The sequence below is a fragment of the Saccopteryx bilineata genome, chromosome 4 (assembly GCF_036850765.1).
Source record: "Saccopteryx bilineata isolate mSacBil1 chromosome 4, mSacBil1_pri_phased_curated, whole genome shotgun sequence".
In the NCBI taxonomy this organism is placed as follows: domain Eukaryota; kingdom Metazoa; phylum Chordata; class Mammalia; order Chiroptera; family Emballonuridae; genus Saccopteryx; species Saccopteryx bilineata.
In genome coordinates this window covers 62,850,401-62,864,521 of record NC_089493.1, presented here as the reverse complement: position 1 = coordinate 62,864,521, position 14,121 = coordinate 62,850,401, and the positions used below count along the sequence as shown (strand labels likewise).

At 35.0% G+C, this 14,121-nt stretch overlaps 1 protein-coding gene across 12 annotated transcripts in view; it reads left to right on the top strand.

Moving 5' to 3' along the window:
- Nucleotides 1-14,121, top strand: part of TCF12 (transcription factor 12) — a 374,569-nt gene that overhangs the window by 325,290 nt on the left and 35,158 nt on the right. For all 12 annotated transcript variants that reach the window (XM_066276118.1, XM_066276120.1, XM_066276117.1 and 9 more), the window contains 4 exons: nt 2,720-2,825; nt 3,833-3,972; nt 4,259-4,403; nt 4,702-4,766. In XM_066276118.1, coding sequence (XP_066132215.1) covers nt 2,720-2,825; nt 3,833-3,972; nt 4,259-4,403; nt 4,702-4,766 — 456 coding nt within the window. The remainder of the gene's footprint in view (nt 1-2,719; nt 2,826-3,832; nt 3,973-4,258; nt 4,404-4,701; nt 4,767-14,121) is intronic.

Sequence of the window (14,121 nt, the reverse complement as noted above, 5' to 3'; positions counted from 1 at the left end):
TATTAAGATACAAACTATGAACTTATGTTAGTAAATAAGTTATAAACTTATAGTAGTTTAGTTATTATCTGTGTTTATAAGTACTAGCCTTCAAAAGTCCATTTATTTTTTCAAAGTCCATTTATAAATACCAATATTAAAAATAACTTTTAACTCTAAAATAAGTCCATTTTATTTTCTCTGTATAGTTTCCAGTTTTTACAAGAGTAGACAAGTTTCTTCTCCTTTATGAGGTTTCTGTTGGTTTATCTTACTTTCCATAACAGCCGTCTATTAACCATTATCTGAGCTGTATATTCTTTATATATTTGACAGCAATTTGTAAATCAGTAAACTGAAGTATATCTTCTTATTTGCTTTTGTAATTGCAAACATTTAAAAAAAATTTCAAGTGACAAGTATATTCTGTTTGGAATACAGTGAATTGAATAGAAAGAAGGTAAAGGATATATAAATTGATAAGCTATATATAAATTTAAATTGGCAAATTATGTAGGTTTGTTTTGTGAAATGACATCAAAACTGGAGTTTTTCATAGCTATCAGTGGGAGGCTTACACAGTTTCATTCTATAACCTAGATAGAATTGGAGAATTTTATACATGATACCTTCAGATCAGTGATGATGTATATAGTAAATAAGCATTTGCAACAAAAACACGTGCTAGTGCTATTGTCTAAGTTTTATTCTCATTGTATTTTCTTGCTACATCTGTGGATTTACTTTACTTTTTTTTGTTTGTGGTTTCAGCCTAGTTTGTGACAGTCTACATATAAAGAGAACAAAGGACATCTATCTGTGGCTAAATTTAGACACTAAAACTTGATCAAAAGAAAAAAGTGCAAAATTACCTTCCTGAAAGCATTTTCTTGCCTATCAGTTTATGGATTATATAATACATTCCAAACACATTTGTTATCATTTCATTCCAACACTATTTTTATGTAATAACAGTAAGCTAGAAAAATCTGTTTAATATAGATAATGAAAAGAAACATTTTATCTTCCGTATTTTCCTATCTAGGCTCCTTCTGGAGAATTCATAGGAATATATCTTGTCCCAAACTTCTCAGGTACTACAGGTGTTTGTTTGATCTTTGAGATGTGAAAGGTAGAAAACTAACCTGAGTTACCAATTCATTAAAAGGACATACACCTGTGCAAGTATCAGCACAATAGCAAGAAGAGTACACATGGACTTTTTAACTTTTCATTTAGAATGAATTTGTAGGATCGTGTCAGACAACTATTATATAAGAAATAGTATTTGAGGACTGAACATGGACAATATGGCAAAATAACTGCTCCTGGAAGAATTATAGGAAGGTGATACTCTAAGCTAATACTCGTTGAGTGGTTACTGTGCTAAACATTTTATGTGTATTATCTTGTCTGATTTTCCTATCAACCCCATGATATAGGTACTGTTAGCACTATCTTACAAATGAGGAAGTTGAGTCCGGAGGGTTAATTTACCAGAAGTCTTTACATTTAGTTACTACCTCAGAGAAAGACTAAATGAATATAAATGATAGATTATATAAATTTAATAATTGGCTCCCATTGTAATCTCCATGTATACTTTCTTGACTTTTTTATTAATGCATAGAAATATATGCTCAGGTTAAAAATATTAAACTTTGTAAAAGTAAAAGTCAGTGCCCTTCTTCATAGTTCTAAGTCCAGATGTGTAACCATTTAGTTTCTCATATATAATTCCAGAAATTTTCAATGCTTATCAAAAAATACAATTCTTTATATATACATGTCCCATATTTTTAGTAAGGTAGTTACTTTCTACCACTTACGTGAACACTTAAGGTTCTTATTTTGGAGTGAAATTTATGTATTTTTATCAGGCTAAACAAAAGAAATGTTTTATACACTGTTCATAATAAGATACCTTTTCATTCTTCCTTCTAATTTACTTTTATAGATTATTCATTATCTTAAATACTATTTTTTCTTGATTTTAATAGTCATCATGAAAATGGTTTGATGATGTTTCGATTATTAAAGTTATTTGGTTGCCCCTTCAGTTTTCCAGAAAAGTGCCAGTGTTGTCCATTGGCCAGTTTAAAATGTTTATACTTTGCTTATCTGAAGCAAAGGTGTGCCCCAGGAAAATAGTACTGCTCAAATTAAATGAGATTTTAATAGTAACAAAGCATAGTAACATCTCATTGAACATATTTTGATTTTGAAAAATCTTGTAGCCCAAATTTTATTTCATGCTATATTCAAAAGACATTTGTTTTCACGGTCACATTTTGAGTCATGAGTCTATATGGATTTGTGTTCTGTAAGAAAAGTCAACGCTTATGACTTGATCCAACCACCTGATGTAATTGTCATATGAGATGCATTGCAGGAACACAGGGTGAGGCAAAAGTAGGTTTAATGTTGCAAGTACATGAAACAAAGTTTATTCTTGTATTTTTATTTATTCTTGTATTATTTTTCATATGAACAGCTCTAAGCCTACTTTTGCCCCATATTTGGAGTAGTATTTTTCTCTAGTAATTAGCTAAAAACAAACATGTAGATATTCACGAAATTAGGCATTATTTATGTGGATTAAAGCAGTTTGTTGGATTTTTGGTAGGCCTTTATAGATATTAGGTAAGTCTTTTCTGGCCCTTTATAATGTAGCACTCATTTTACATAAGTGATATGATAGTAATTTACATTTCAATTAAATTTCCTATTTAATTTTAAGGTATATGCACCATCCCCAAATTCAGATGATTTCAACCGTGAATCTCCCAGTTATCCATCTCCCAAGCCACCAGCCAGTATGTTTGCTAGCACTTTCTTTATGCAAGGTAAGCACTGCCAAACAATTGTTCAGCACTACAGCAGTTACCTCCGGTATGTTAGCTAACGTTTACAGGTGTGAGGAAAAAGAATACCTTCATAGGAATTCAGGCGTTATTTATCAAAGTGTTTCTGGCTGACATAAATAAAATTTATCTTTAAAGTTTTCTAGTCCAGTTCATCACTGCCTGCATTGTTGGACTATCCAGCAAACCATTGGAGTGCCTATCTAGTACTGACTGAATTTATAACAGACTTCACCTGAGAAAAATGAATAGAGCAGTTATTTTTCATTTTATATTTAAAATGTATAAAAGATACTAACTATAGTTTCTTATTTAAATTACAGATTCTTATCATTCCTAAAGTTATCGATATAAATAAAAGATGAATATCATAGGACAGAATAAGATTTCTTAAGTTTGAAAAAAAGAGTTGCATTTCCTTTCATTCGTGTCTAGCAAATCCGTATTGTTTGGACAATAGGAGGTTTTGGACTATGGGAAGCATATACTATGGGAGCGATAAATTACTGCATAAATGGTTCTTTGACTTTGCATTGGTGAGTGAAGTCATTGCTAATACATTTCATTTGAAGGCTGACTATAATATAGTCATCAATTACTTAGGTTTAGAATATTTGATTTAATGTACATCGTTTATTATAGATTAAGGACTTTTTAAAATGTTTATGGGTATACCATTTAATCAAAAATTAAATAAAACCTATCCCCAAAAGTGGAATTTTTATTATCCTTGATATGATGGTAGATTTTTTGAGGATTTTTATAATAACTTACCTATTAATTTGGATTACATTTTTTTCCTCTCACTAAAAAGCTTTAGTCCTTCTTTTCAGATAGTAATTATACAATGTGAAGGGAAGAAAACTAAATAGAGGACTAGGTTGGAAAGGGGAGGAAAAATATTGGAGGGTACCCTTTGAATTTTTATAGCATCTTCCAAAGAAAAATTTTTAGCTAAGGAAAATTTTATATTTCTCTTTTTGTCTTAGATGGGACCCACAATTCTTCTGACCTTTGGAGTTCATCAAATGGGATGAGCCAGCCTGGTTTTGGTGGAATTCTGGGGACCTCCACTTCCCACATGTCTCAATCCAGTAGTTATGGCAGCCTTCATTCACATGACCGCTTGGTAGGCTGTGACACATGACTAGGGTGTAGCAACACTTTGTCCTCACTTGTCCTTCTTATTGGATTACAAGTGTAAGATTTGGTTCTGCCGAAACTTCTGAAGTTTGAAATACTTCTAAGCTTACTGCATTAAGCATACCTTTTTAAAATGTAAATGACAATAGTAGTACTCTTCAGTTGCTAATATGTGATGTTCTTCTTGTCCTGTTACAGTAGTTGTCCAGTTATATGTGCATATTATTCAGAAAATGTATTTAATACATTATGTTTCTTCCCCCTCTCTCTAGAGTTATCCTCCACACTCAGTTTCACCAACAGACATGAACACGAGTCTTCCGCCGATGTCCAGCTTCCATCGTGGCAGTACCAGTGGCTCACCTTATGTTGCTGCCTCACACACTCCTCCCATCAATGGATCAGATAGCATTCTAGGTGAGCTTTTTTAGGTTGGCAAAACTCCCTAATTATGAGATTTTCAGTGAACCCTATACCTTTTAACATATTTTTTAGTATTGAATTAAAAATGAAAGAAAGGAAGAAACCTTTTCATTTTCATTAATGTAGAACCATCTTTAGCTTACAAAGTACAACACATGCAGAGCATTTGCTAGTTTATTGTGACAGTTGTGAGATAGCAGTAGAGAACACCCTTGAGATAATGACAGAGTGCTAAGAAAAGCATGCCATCTTGCTAAAATTCTTGATTTGTTTTTCTACTTGAAATATTCAGGAACCAGAGGGAATGCTGCTGGAAGCTCACAGACAGGTGATGCACTTGGAAAGGCTTTGGCATCTGTGAGTATTGATTTGCTTTCCTACTGAATGAATTTTACACTGCTGAATGCAGTGATTGTATTTTGTGTGTCATAGTTAAAGGATGTGGTATAACAGGATCAACTTCATTACTCATTTAGCATTATTCTGTTTTTATCAATTCATGCTGTCCTTAAAATAACTCATGAGAACATTCCCACAAGATCTGTTCTTCTAACTTCAATTTAAACACTGTATATGTTTTTGGCCCTGGCCGGTTGGCTCAGTTGTGGAGCATCGGCCTGGCGTGCGGAAGTCCCGGGTTCGATTCCCGGCCGGGGCACACAGGAGAGGCGCCCATCTGCTTCTCCACCGCTCCCCCTCTCCTTCCTCTCTGTCTCTCTCTTCCCCTCCCGCAGCCGAGGCTCCACTGGAGCAAAGGATGGCCCGGGCGCTGGGGATGGCTCCTTGGCCTCTGCCCCAGGCGCTAGAGTGGCTCTGGTCGCCACGGCGCGACGCCCCCGGATGGGTGGAGCATCGCCCCCTGGTGGGCATGCCGGGTGGATCCCGGTCGGGCGCATGCGGGAGTCTGTCTGACTATCTCCCCATTTCCAACTTCAGAAAAAAAAAAAAAAATACTGTATATGTTTTTGTCTTAATAGAACAGATATAGATAGAAGGGAGAGAAATTTGAACATTTTGAACTCTAAAACACAGATTTCTCAGATTAATATTTAAAGCTATTTCTTAGATTCAAATACTTAGTGAGTTGTCTATTAACATAAGTCATCTGGAACCAAGAAAGGCCTTGGCCAGGTAGCTCAGCTGGTTGGAATGTTTTCCTGATATATCAAGGTTGTGAGTTTGATCCCCGGTCAGGGCACATACAAGAGTCAACTGAGAGCCTGGCCAGTGGTGGCACAGTAGATAGAACATCAACCTGGGACACTGAGGACCAAGGTTCAAAACCCTGAAATCACCGGTTTGAGCATAGGCTCTCCAGCTTGAGCAAGGGGTTGCTGGCTTGAGCACAGGATTGTCAACGTGAGCCCAGGGTCACTGGCTTGAGCAAGGGGTCACTGGCTCAGCTTGAGCCCCTGGTAAAGGCATGTAGGAGAAGCAATCTGTGAACAACTAAAGTGACACAACTACGAGTTGATGTTCCTCATCTCTTTCACATCCTGTCTCTCTTGCGCGCATGGGTGTGTGCACCTCAAAAAAAGAAAAGTACAGGATCAACTGAGAAAAGAATAAATGAGTGGAGCAAGAAGTCACTAATGTTTCTCTCACCCTTTCTCTGTCCACCCTTCCTCTCTCTATCTAAAATCAATTTTAAATAATTTATGGAAAAAAAGGGCAACTCAGTTATTTTTCTGATCCAGAGAAGAAAGTGCTTTTATAAGGAATTTTTCCAAAACAGAAAATATTTTACATAGTTTTTAAAAGGAAACATAATTATATGCAACTGATTTATACAAGAAACAGGAAATGAGAGCCTTCCTCACAAAAAGCCAGATTTGTTGAAGAGTTTGTGCTAAAGTTAGTAAAACTGATTTGGAGGAATTCCACAGTTTTTTCTTGAACATCTTGTTTATATTACATCAGAACATTAATGACAAAGCAATGATTTGCTTTAAGAAAATTAATAATTAGCCTGACCAGGCGGTGGCGCAGTAAATAGAGCATTGGACTGGGATGCAGAGGACCCAGGTTCAAAACCCTGAGGTCGCCAGCTTAAGCAAGGGGTCACTGGGTCTGCTGTTACCCCCCCCCCCCATCAAGGCACATATGAGAAAGCAGTCAATGAACAACTAAGGTGCTGCAATGAAGAATTGATGCTTCTCATCTCTCTCCCTTCCTGTCTGTCTGTCCCTATCTGTCCCTCTTTCTGACTCTGTCAAAAATATTTTTTTAAATTATATTTTAATATGTGATCCTTAAAACATTAAAACTGAAATCCCTTTTGGAATTTTTTTGCAAGAGCATTCTCCAACAATCCACAGAAATTACAAATATAATTATTTGAAGGAGACATTACTTATTTATACTTTTTGAAGTTTCTCCTTAGGTTTTTTTTACTTGGTGGTTTTGTTTTTCCTCCTAAGTGATATGCCTCTGAGAATTCCCACAGAGTTGTCTTACATTCCTATGAAGTGCAGGTAATTCTGTCACACACTTCTGCTGCTGTTTATGGGCATGGCAGACCACCTCATGTGAGAGTAATTAATAGGAAGCAACTATATATTAAACATTTAAGTAGATAAACCTCTTTGTATATGGTTTCAGTAAATAAACCTTTCTCTGCAGCCCAGTAAAAGTTTCTTGAGAAGTGAAGCCAATTCAAACTTACCTATCACATAATGGAGCCCTGCACAAAACAGAGCTCAGTTAATGTTTGTTGAGTTCAGTCTTTCATCATATGACAAAAAGAGTGATGATAACAAAACCCACAAAAACATCAGCTCTAATTTGAATGATTACTAGGTGCTAAGCACTATACTAAGCATTTACATGCGTTTTTTATTTAAGCCTCAAGAAAACCCTGTGAGGTTAGTATTATATTCCCAATATTACAGATGAGGAGCATGGGTTTAAAAGGTTAAGTAACTTCAGCTCAGAAAAAATGAAGTCTCTTGCCCTTGGGATCACCAAGTGAGAAGGGTAAAGCCCCTATCTATAAGATGAGAGCCCTGACATGATGATCTTTACTGCTCTTACTCCCAGAACAGCAGTGCTGCAGTGTATTGTTTTACAGGCTGATGAGGATAAAAGGCAGTTGTCCCACTTTATTGCCACCTGATGAAAACTACTACTAGGAAAAAAAGTATTCTATAATACAATATTAAATCAGAGTACTTCCCAAGTATTTGATTGTCTTGCCATATTCCTTCTGCTGATTCTGAAAGAATCCAGAAGCATGTATTTCACATGTAAGAGGACAAATACTATTTGAGCCTTCAATACTAGGGACTTTTAAAACAGTAACTGGCATCTTAAGGAGTGTTTTTCTCAATAGTCAGTTTATTTTCAAAGAAAACATATGTAAAGGAATCTTGGCATTCAGGTAGGCAAGAATTTGTGATGTTCTCAGTGGTCCTTCAAGTTCCTTTTCAGTTACCCTTCAAGTCCTTGACTATTTTCCCATATTATGACCACCATATGAACCAATCAGTTGGCATTTGGGAGAGGAAATCCAAATTCAGTGTGAGTGGAAGCCAGCAAGAATGTTTAATCTAGTTAGTGGGTGGGCTTTGGTTGTCATGGAAACTCAGCTCTGTCATCCTATGTTGTTACTAGGCAGGAGCAGCCAGGTCATTCCATAAATCATTTCTGTCATAGTTGATGGTGATGCATTCCATCTGCTCCATCACTGCATGCCATAGTCTACACACTTTGGATCCCTCCTTCAATCCATCTGCTGCCCCCTCCCTACCAGGCACCTCCCCCAGTACATTCTTTCTCTAACTCCATTACAGACTCACATTTACTTTAGTGCTCTCAGAATGTACTGAAAAGCAAAAACATTACATACGATTAGAAGAGATGAGGAGAAAGAATTTTATGAGGATTACGTTTAAGAGTCTTGACATATCAGAATTTTATGTTCGATATTAGGAAATCTTTCAAAATGATGACCATGAGCATTTTGAGATTTTAAGTTCTTTAAATGTGACATTTTTAAAATAGCATCTAGTTTTAGATGGAGAAACACCCTCCTATTATCATTAGAAGACATTTCTAGTGCCCCAATTGTCTGATGTGTGTCTTAGAAGATCTTTCATGTGTGAAACATCAGAGGGTACAACCTTTATTCTTCAGTTTAGGTATTAAAGAGCACACAGAATACTGTGTGATTAAACATGTAAAGCCAGATAATACATTTGCAAAGGTTCCTTTATTTTAGGTTTAAGCCTGGATAATTGTGGTCTTAATCTCAGGATAGCTAGAAAGAGAATTGTACATGAAAGTATTTACACAAAGTTCCCAAAGCCCTGTGGATTATGCATTAGTTTAGATAATAAACTAGGGTAGATAGAAGGAAAGGAAAATCTGGGTATTCGTGCCATTTCTAATGTGTTTCCCTGAACATTTGCCAGACAATAACCCTTTAAGATTGTGCCCATGGAGAGTTATATAGAGGAAGAAAACATCTGGTTTATTTCAGTGCTTAATACCATATCAAAACACTTGGTCTTTAATTTAGAGGAGATCAAACAAGGGAACTGTTTAACTTTGTTGATTATATCAGACTTCTTTGTGATAATTTATGTTTCGATTTCTACCTCAGAGCAAGAAGAGAGAGAGTTTTAATCTGGATAGTTAAATGGTCAGTAGTCTCTAACAAAAGAAAAGAAAATTCAGAGAAGTTGACGTTTAAAAGTAATTCATGAAATAAGTTTCTTTGTTCCTTAGACTCAATAACATTAGCATAATAAAGATTAACTGAAATGTGCACTGTAGTGTTTAAAAAATTGGGCTCACAGTTCCAAGGTTGGGCTTGGGAGCTCTCTATTGTTTCTCTTTTGTTTGAGGCCCTTTTCATTACCCTCTGGCTTATTGGCACCCTGCTGATTGGAATGGACCGTGACTGATAGGAGGAGGAGCCTCATTTGTTGCAGTAAAATGAGGCATATTACCGTTTAAGCCTCGCAGAAGGTGTTGGGGGTTATTCATCATTGGTCATTTAACAGTAGGACCATGGCTGCATGCAGAATGAGTTCTTACTTTGTGTTTATGCTCTAGATTCTAAATCACTCCTGTTCCCATTTTTTAAATGACTGACTTTTTTCTTTTTTCTTTTTTTGCTTTCAAACACCAATGTAAGAATTCTTTAAGGTCAAAAAGTACAAAAAGTAATGTATTCCTGATTTAGAATGCTCTGTCAAATAAAACCTTATGTTTAGAATTAAAGTAGCACAACAATTTCTATATAGAGTAAGTATAACTTCTACGTTATTTGGTAATGGAATAAGCACACAGAAGTGAAGTTTAATGAAATGGCCTGTGATCTAAAAGGCAATATTATTTTGTCTTTTTAATGTTGTGTTTCTTCTTCTTCTCCTCATATACACATTCTTTTTATGAAAGTAAAAGGGACAAGAAAAAGTCCTGTAATTTTCCAGGCTGTCTGTCAGTTTAGGAAAAGTATTAATATAAGGTGACCAATCATCCTCCTTTAGGGAGGACAGTCCTTCTTTTGTAAGTTCCGTCCTCCCTTGAAAAATGTCCTCCTACATGTCCTCCTTTTGGAAGACTAATCTGTAAATGTCCGTATTCGATCGATGCAGAGTCGATCCATTGTGTATGATGTGACATATTTGTATCTGACATGATGATTTGTCAAAGATCAGTATCTAAGTGAGTACTTTTTTCTTACAATTATTAAAAATTAATAGACATGTAAGCATAATTACAATATAAAATATTACAAATGTTATGCATTTATCATATCATAGTGTATTGTTGCAATGAATAAACTGTTTCTTATATTTACGATATTGTTTTCTTCAATTTATTTTTGTTCTCCTTTTCATTGTAAAATGTTGGTCACCTTAATTAATAACAATTTTGTCTGTCATCACTTTAGTTTGGGGCAGAATAGAATCAGGGAATTGGATAAGTGAGTAGAGAAAATGGCTTTTATTGTACAAATGGAGAAGCTGCTTTTGAAAAAAACACCAGAAGCTGTTTTTTCACTGGATACATTTTGGGTACTGTTTCTCCTGTTTTCAGAGTGATTTTTTAAATCTCACACCTATTTTATAACACAGCATCAGCACATTTTGCTAAGTCATTGCAAGGTAGTGATATATAACTCTAAAGTATAAATAACCTCTTTCTTCTTTGAGATAAGGAAGTTGTCACCAGTCCTTGACATACCCTACCTAGGGATTATTTAACACTAATGGCAGAGTTACTGGGGAGAATGAAGATTGATACAATAGTTTACTTATATCCTCAAAGCCCATACCTGCCTAACAATGTGGTATGAACAGCTTAGTATATCAACACTAATTCTCAGAAATAATGGAACCCCACTATATTGTTCTCAAAACTTACCATAAAACTAGTTTGCAAGTGAATTCATCTTTATAACAAAATCTTTTTCATCCTTTTGGTATTTCTGTTACAGTACCCCATTACATAACACTACCACTTACTGAGTCCTTCTGCTTCTAATCAAAAAGTATGATAGCAGCCCTGACTGGTGAGCTCAGTTGCATCGTCCCAGAGTGCAGGGGTTGCCAGTTTGACCCCCAGTCAGAGCGCATACAGGGACCAGTTGATGTTTCTTTCTCTCTCTCTCCCTTCCTCTTTCACTAAAATAAATAAATAAAGATAAAAGAATATCCTTCCTTTAAAAAAAGTATTATAGCAAATTTTAAGTGCAATTTAATCACTCAAGTATTAAAAAAAATTTGAGCACCTACTTGTACATGACAGTGACAAAGAATAATGAATTCAGTATTGAACAGGTCCCTGCCTTCAAAGAACTTGCATTCAAGGAGAGAAGATAAGTCAGGCATACAAAAAATGATAATTTAACACATAGTGTGAAGTAAAAGACGGAAGAGAAGTGCAGGTTATTCTAAGAGTACAAGGGAGGTGACATTTGAGCTGTGCTTTGATGTGGTATAGAATTCCATCAGGGAGAAGTTAAGAAACAGGCACATTGAATGGATAAGCTATGTTTAGATAATAAAAAAATACGTTTTTGTTTGGATAATAGGGTACATAATATTATATTGTAGAAAGATATCTTTGTGGCCAGATTATGAAAGACGGTCTATTTCATTTAATAAGCAACAGGAAGCACTACATGGCATCTAACTCTTCAAAACTGGTTAAGCACAATAGCTCAGGCAGTTACAGATGTGATAAGAGGAGCCTGGAGTAACTAGGAATACAGACGTAAGTAGTTTAGCCACAAGTTCTAATAAAAGTTTGAAGAAGTATCATGGCATTGAGAATGACGTGTGCCTACCCCAGGAACTAAATCATTGTGAATATCGGAATCTGTGGTGGGAAGTGTGGGGGGACAGTGGAAAGGAGGAAATAGGGAAAGTGATTCTCACCACTATGAGACTAATGGTACTGAGGCAGAGAAAACAGAAGACTAGTGATAAGAATGTAAGAAGCTTGGGGCAGTGATAAAAGTTTGGGTTTGGACATACTCAGCTTGAGGTGGAAGAACAGGTCCAGATGGAGAAGTCTAACAATCAGTATGAGGATAGAATTGTCAACTTAGCTATACTTTGCAAAGAATGGTTTTACCAAAATAAAAAACTGAGACAAGGGCTCTGGAAACCTACAGTAAGGGAACAGGAGACTAAAAGAGGGAAGGACCTTGCCTAGGTAAACACAAGGATTTAAAAGAAATATTCAAGTGGTAACTTCTCACAAGGGTATCATTCATTCTTTCAATAAATATGTGTATATTCACCAGTACTGTCTGGAATCTGAAACTACTGCAGGTTATATATAATTAAGATTTTGTCTGAATAAGACCATATCCTTGCTTTACTGGAACATATTTTAGTAGAGAAAGGGTAAAAGACCGATAATAAGTAAGAAAATTTGGACAGTTAGGAATTAACTTAAGCAGTATGAAGAAAATAGAAGCAGGAGGGTGTGACAGAGAGGGAATGCTATTCTCCAATGCTTTCATGCTATTAATCCTATAGACAAGGAAATTTTTAAAAAATGAGTCATTGGGTCTAGTTCTTGATAAAATCTGCATGGAATTGAAACTTTTGTCACTTCTCATCCCACCGTCAATGTTATCAACCTTTCACTCTTACCAATATAATAGTTGAGATATTTCATAGAGGTGAGCATCAGTTTTTCATAAAAGGTATAATTATTTGAATCTTAAACATGATAGAAATAGTGATTAAAAGGGGTACATGGAGATATGTTTGTGTTGAAGTTCAATGACCTTTATCTAATTTACTTATATGATATAAATAAATTGCTATATGTATGCAGGCCACTGGGAACTAAAATCAAGCCGTTAGCTAATTTTCACATGTCCCTTGAGTATTTTTAAAGATAACAACTTGAAGATCAACAGTAATGATATCTTATACTATTTCCCTAGTACTAAGTTTTCCCATAAAGTCTTCTGAAGACTTCTTGATAGCTTTGCTTTTTCCAAAATGTCTTTCTAACTGAAAATGCAACTTATAGATCTGGCTGTTTGGAGCAAGTTGATGTTTAAAGGTATTTACAATTATAATTTATTAATAACATACAAATTGGAGTATGTTGTTTGAAGTAGATATCTCCGTATCTGTACAATAGAAAATAGACTTTCTGGCTGCCTGCAGTTTACTTAGTGCTGTCTTCTTTTTTAGAAAAAATGGAAGTGTTGTGTTTGATGATCATGATTTGTGGAATTTTGCTTCACATGACTGTCCCGATATCCAACTTTTCTAACACATAACACTGTCTTTAAAACCAGTTCTGAGACCTTTTATATAACATAATTTGAATCTCTTTGAGCTCTAAGCTCAAGGTTATTTCTGTTGGATGACTCTGCACCCACTAGTAGTTTTCCTTTTTAAAATGTTTGGCCACAATTTGTCCACATAAGTTGATTTGTCTGCCCTGAGTTAAATGCTGAAATATGAAGATGATTTATTATGACCATTATAAAAATAGGTTTATCCTAGAGAAGACCTCGTAGGAACCTTTAGTGACTGGATTAAGGAGACTTTTTAAATATGTAATGGTTAGTCAGGTAAATTTGAATGAATTTTTGTCATTTTTTTAAAGCAATAATGACAAATACAAAGTATTACAACAAAACTTTTAACCAAAATACCAGAATGTCTGCATCCAGATATGTTTTATCTTCTTTAACATAAACCTCTTAGGGCGTAAAGTCCACAGATTATTTGGGGGATATTTTTTGAAGGACTTTTAGGGTTCTCTCACTTCCTTCCAGGATGACAAAGTATCCTTTCAGAGCAAGTTTGATTTTTTACAATACTACTTATATAGCACTTGGAGCTAAATTTGGCGAAAATATAGTTGATTAGAGTTTTTCAAATAAGAAATAAGGGGTAACATGTTAGCAATTATTTTCTTTGGCTTTTAAAACTTTTTAAAGACTATTCAAAAGATAAGTTAATAGTTTCCTGAACTATTTTTCATGGATATCACTTGGTAACAGTCTAGAAAGAGTGTTACCAAATTTGTTATAGGTCACTTCTCTTTCTTCTGAAATTAGAAACTTTAATTTGTTTCCAACTAGTATAATAGATATGATCTTATTATTTTCCTCTAGTATTAGAATATATAAACTTTTAAATCCTAGTTTTAAAACTGGGTCTTTTATTGCCTTTATTCAGTGGAATAGTCCTAAAATTAATGAGTTTTTCACTCTGGTCTT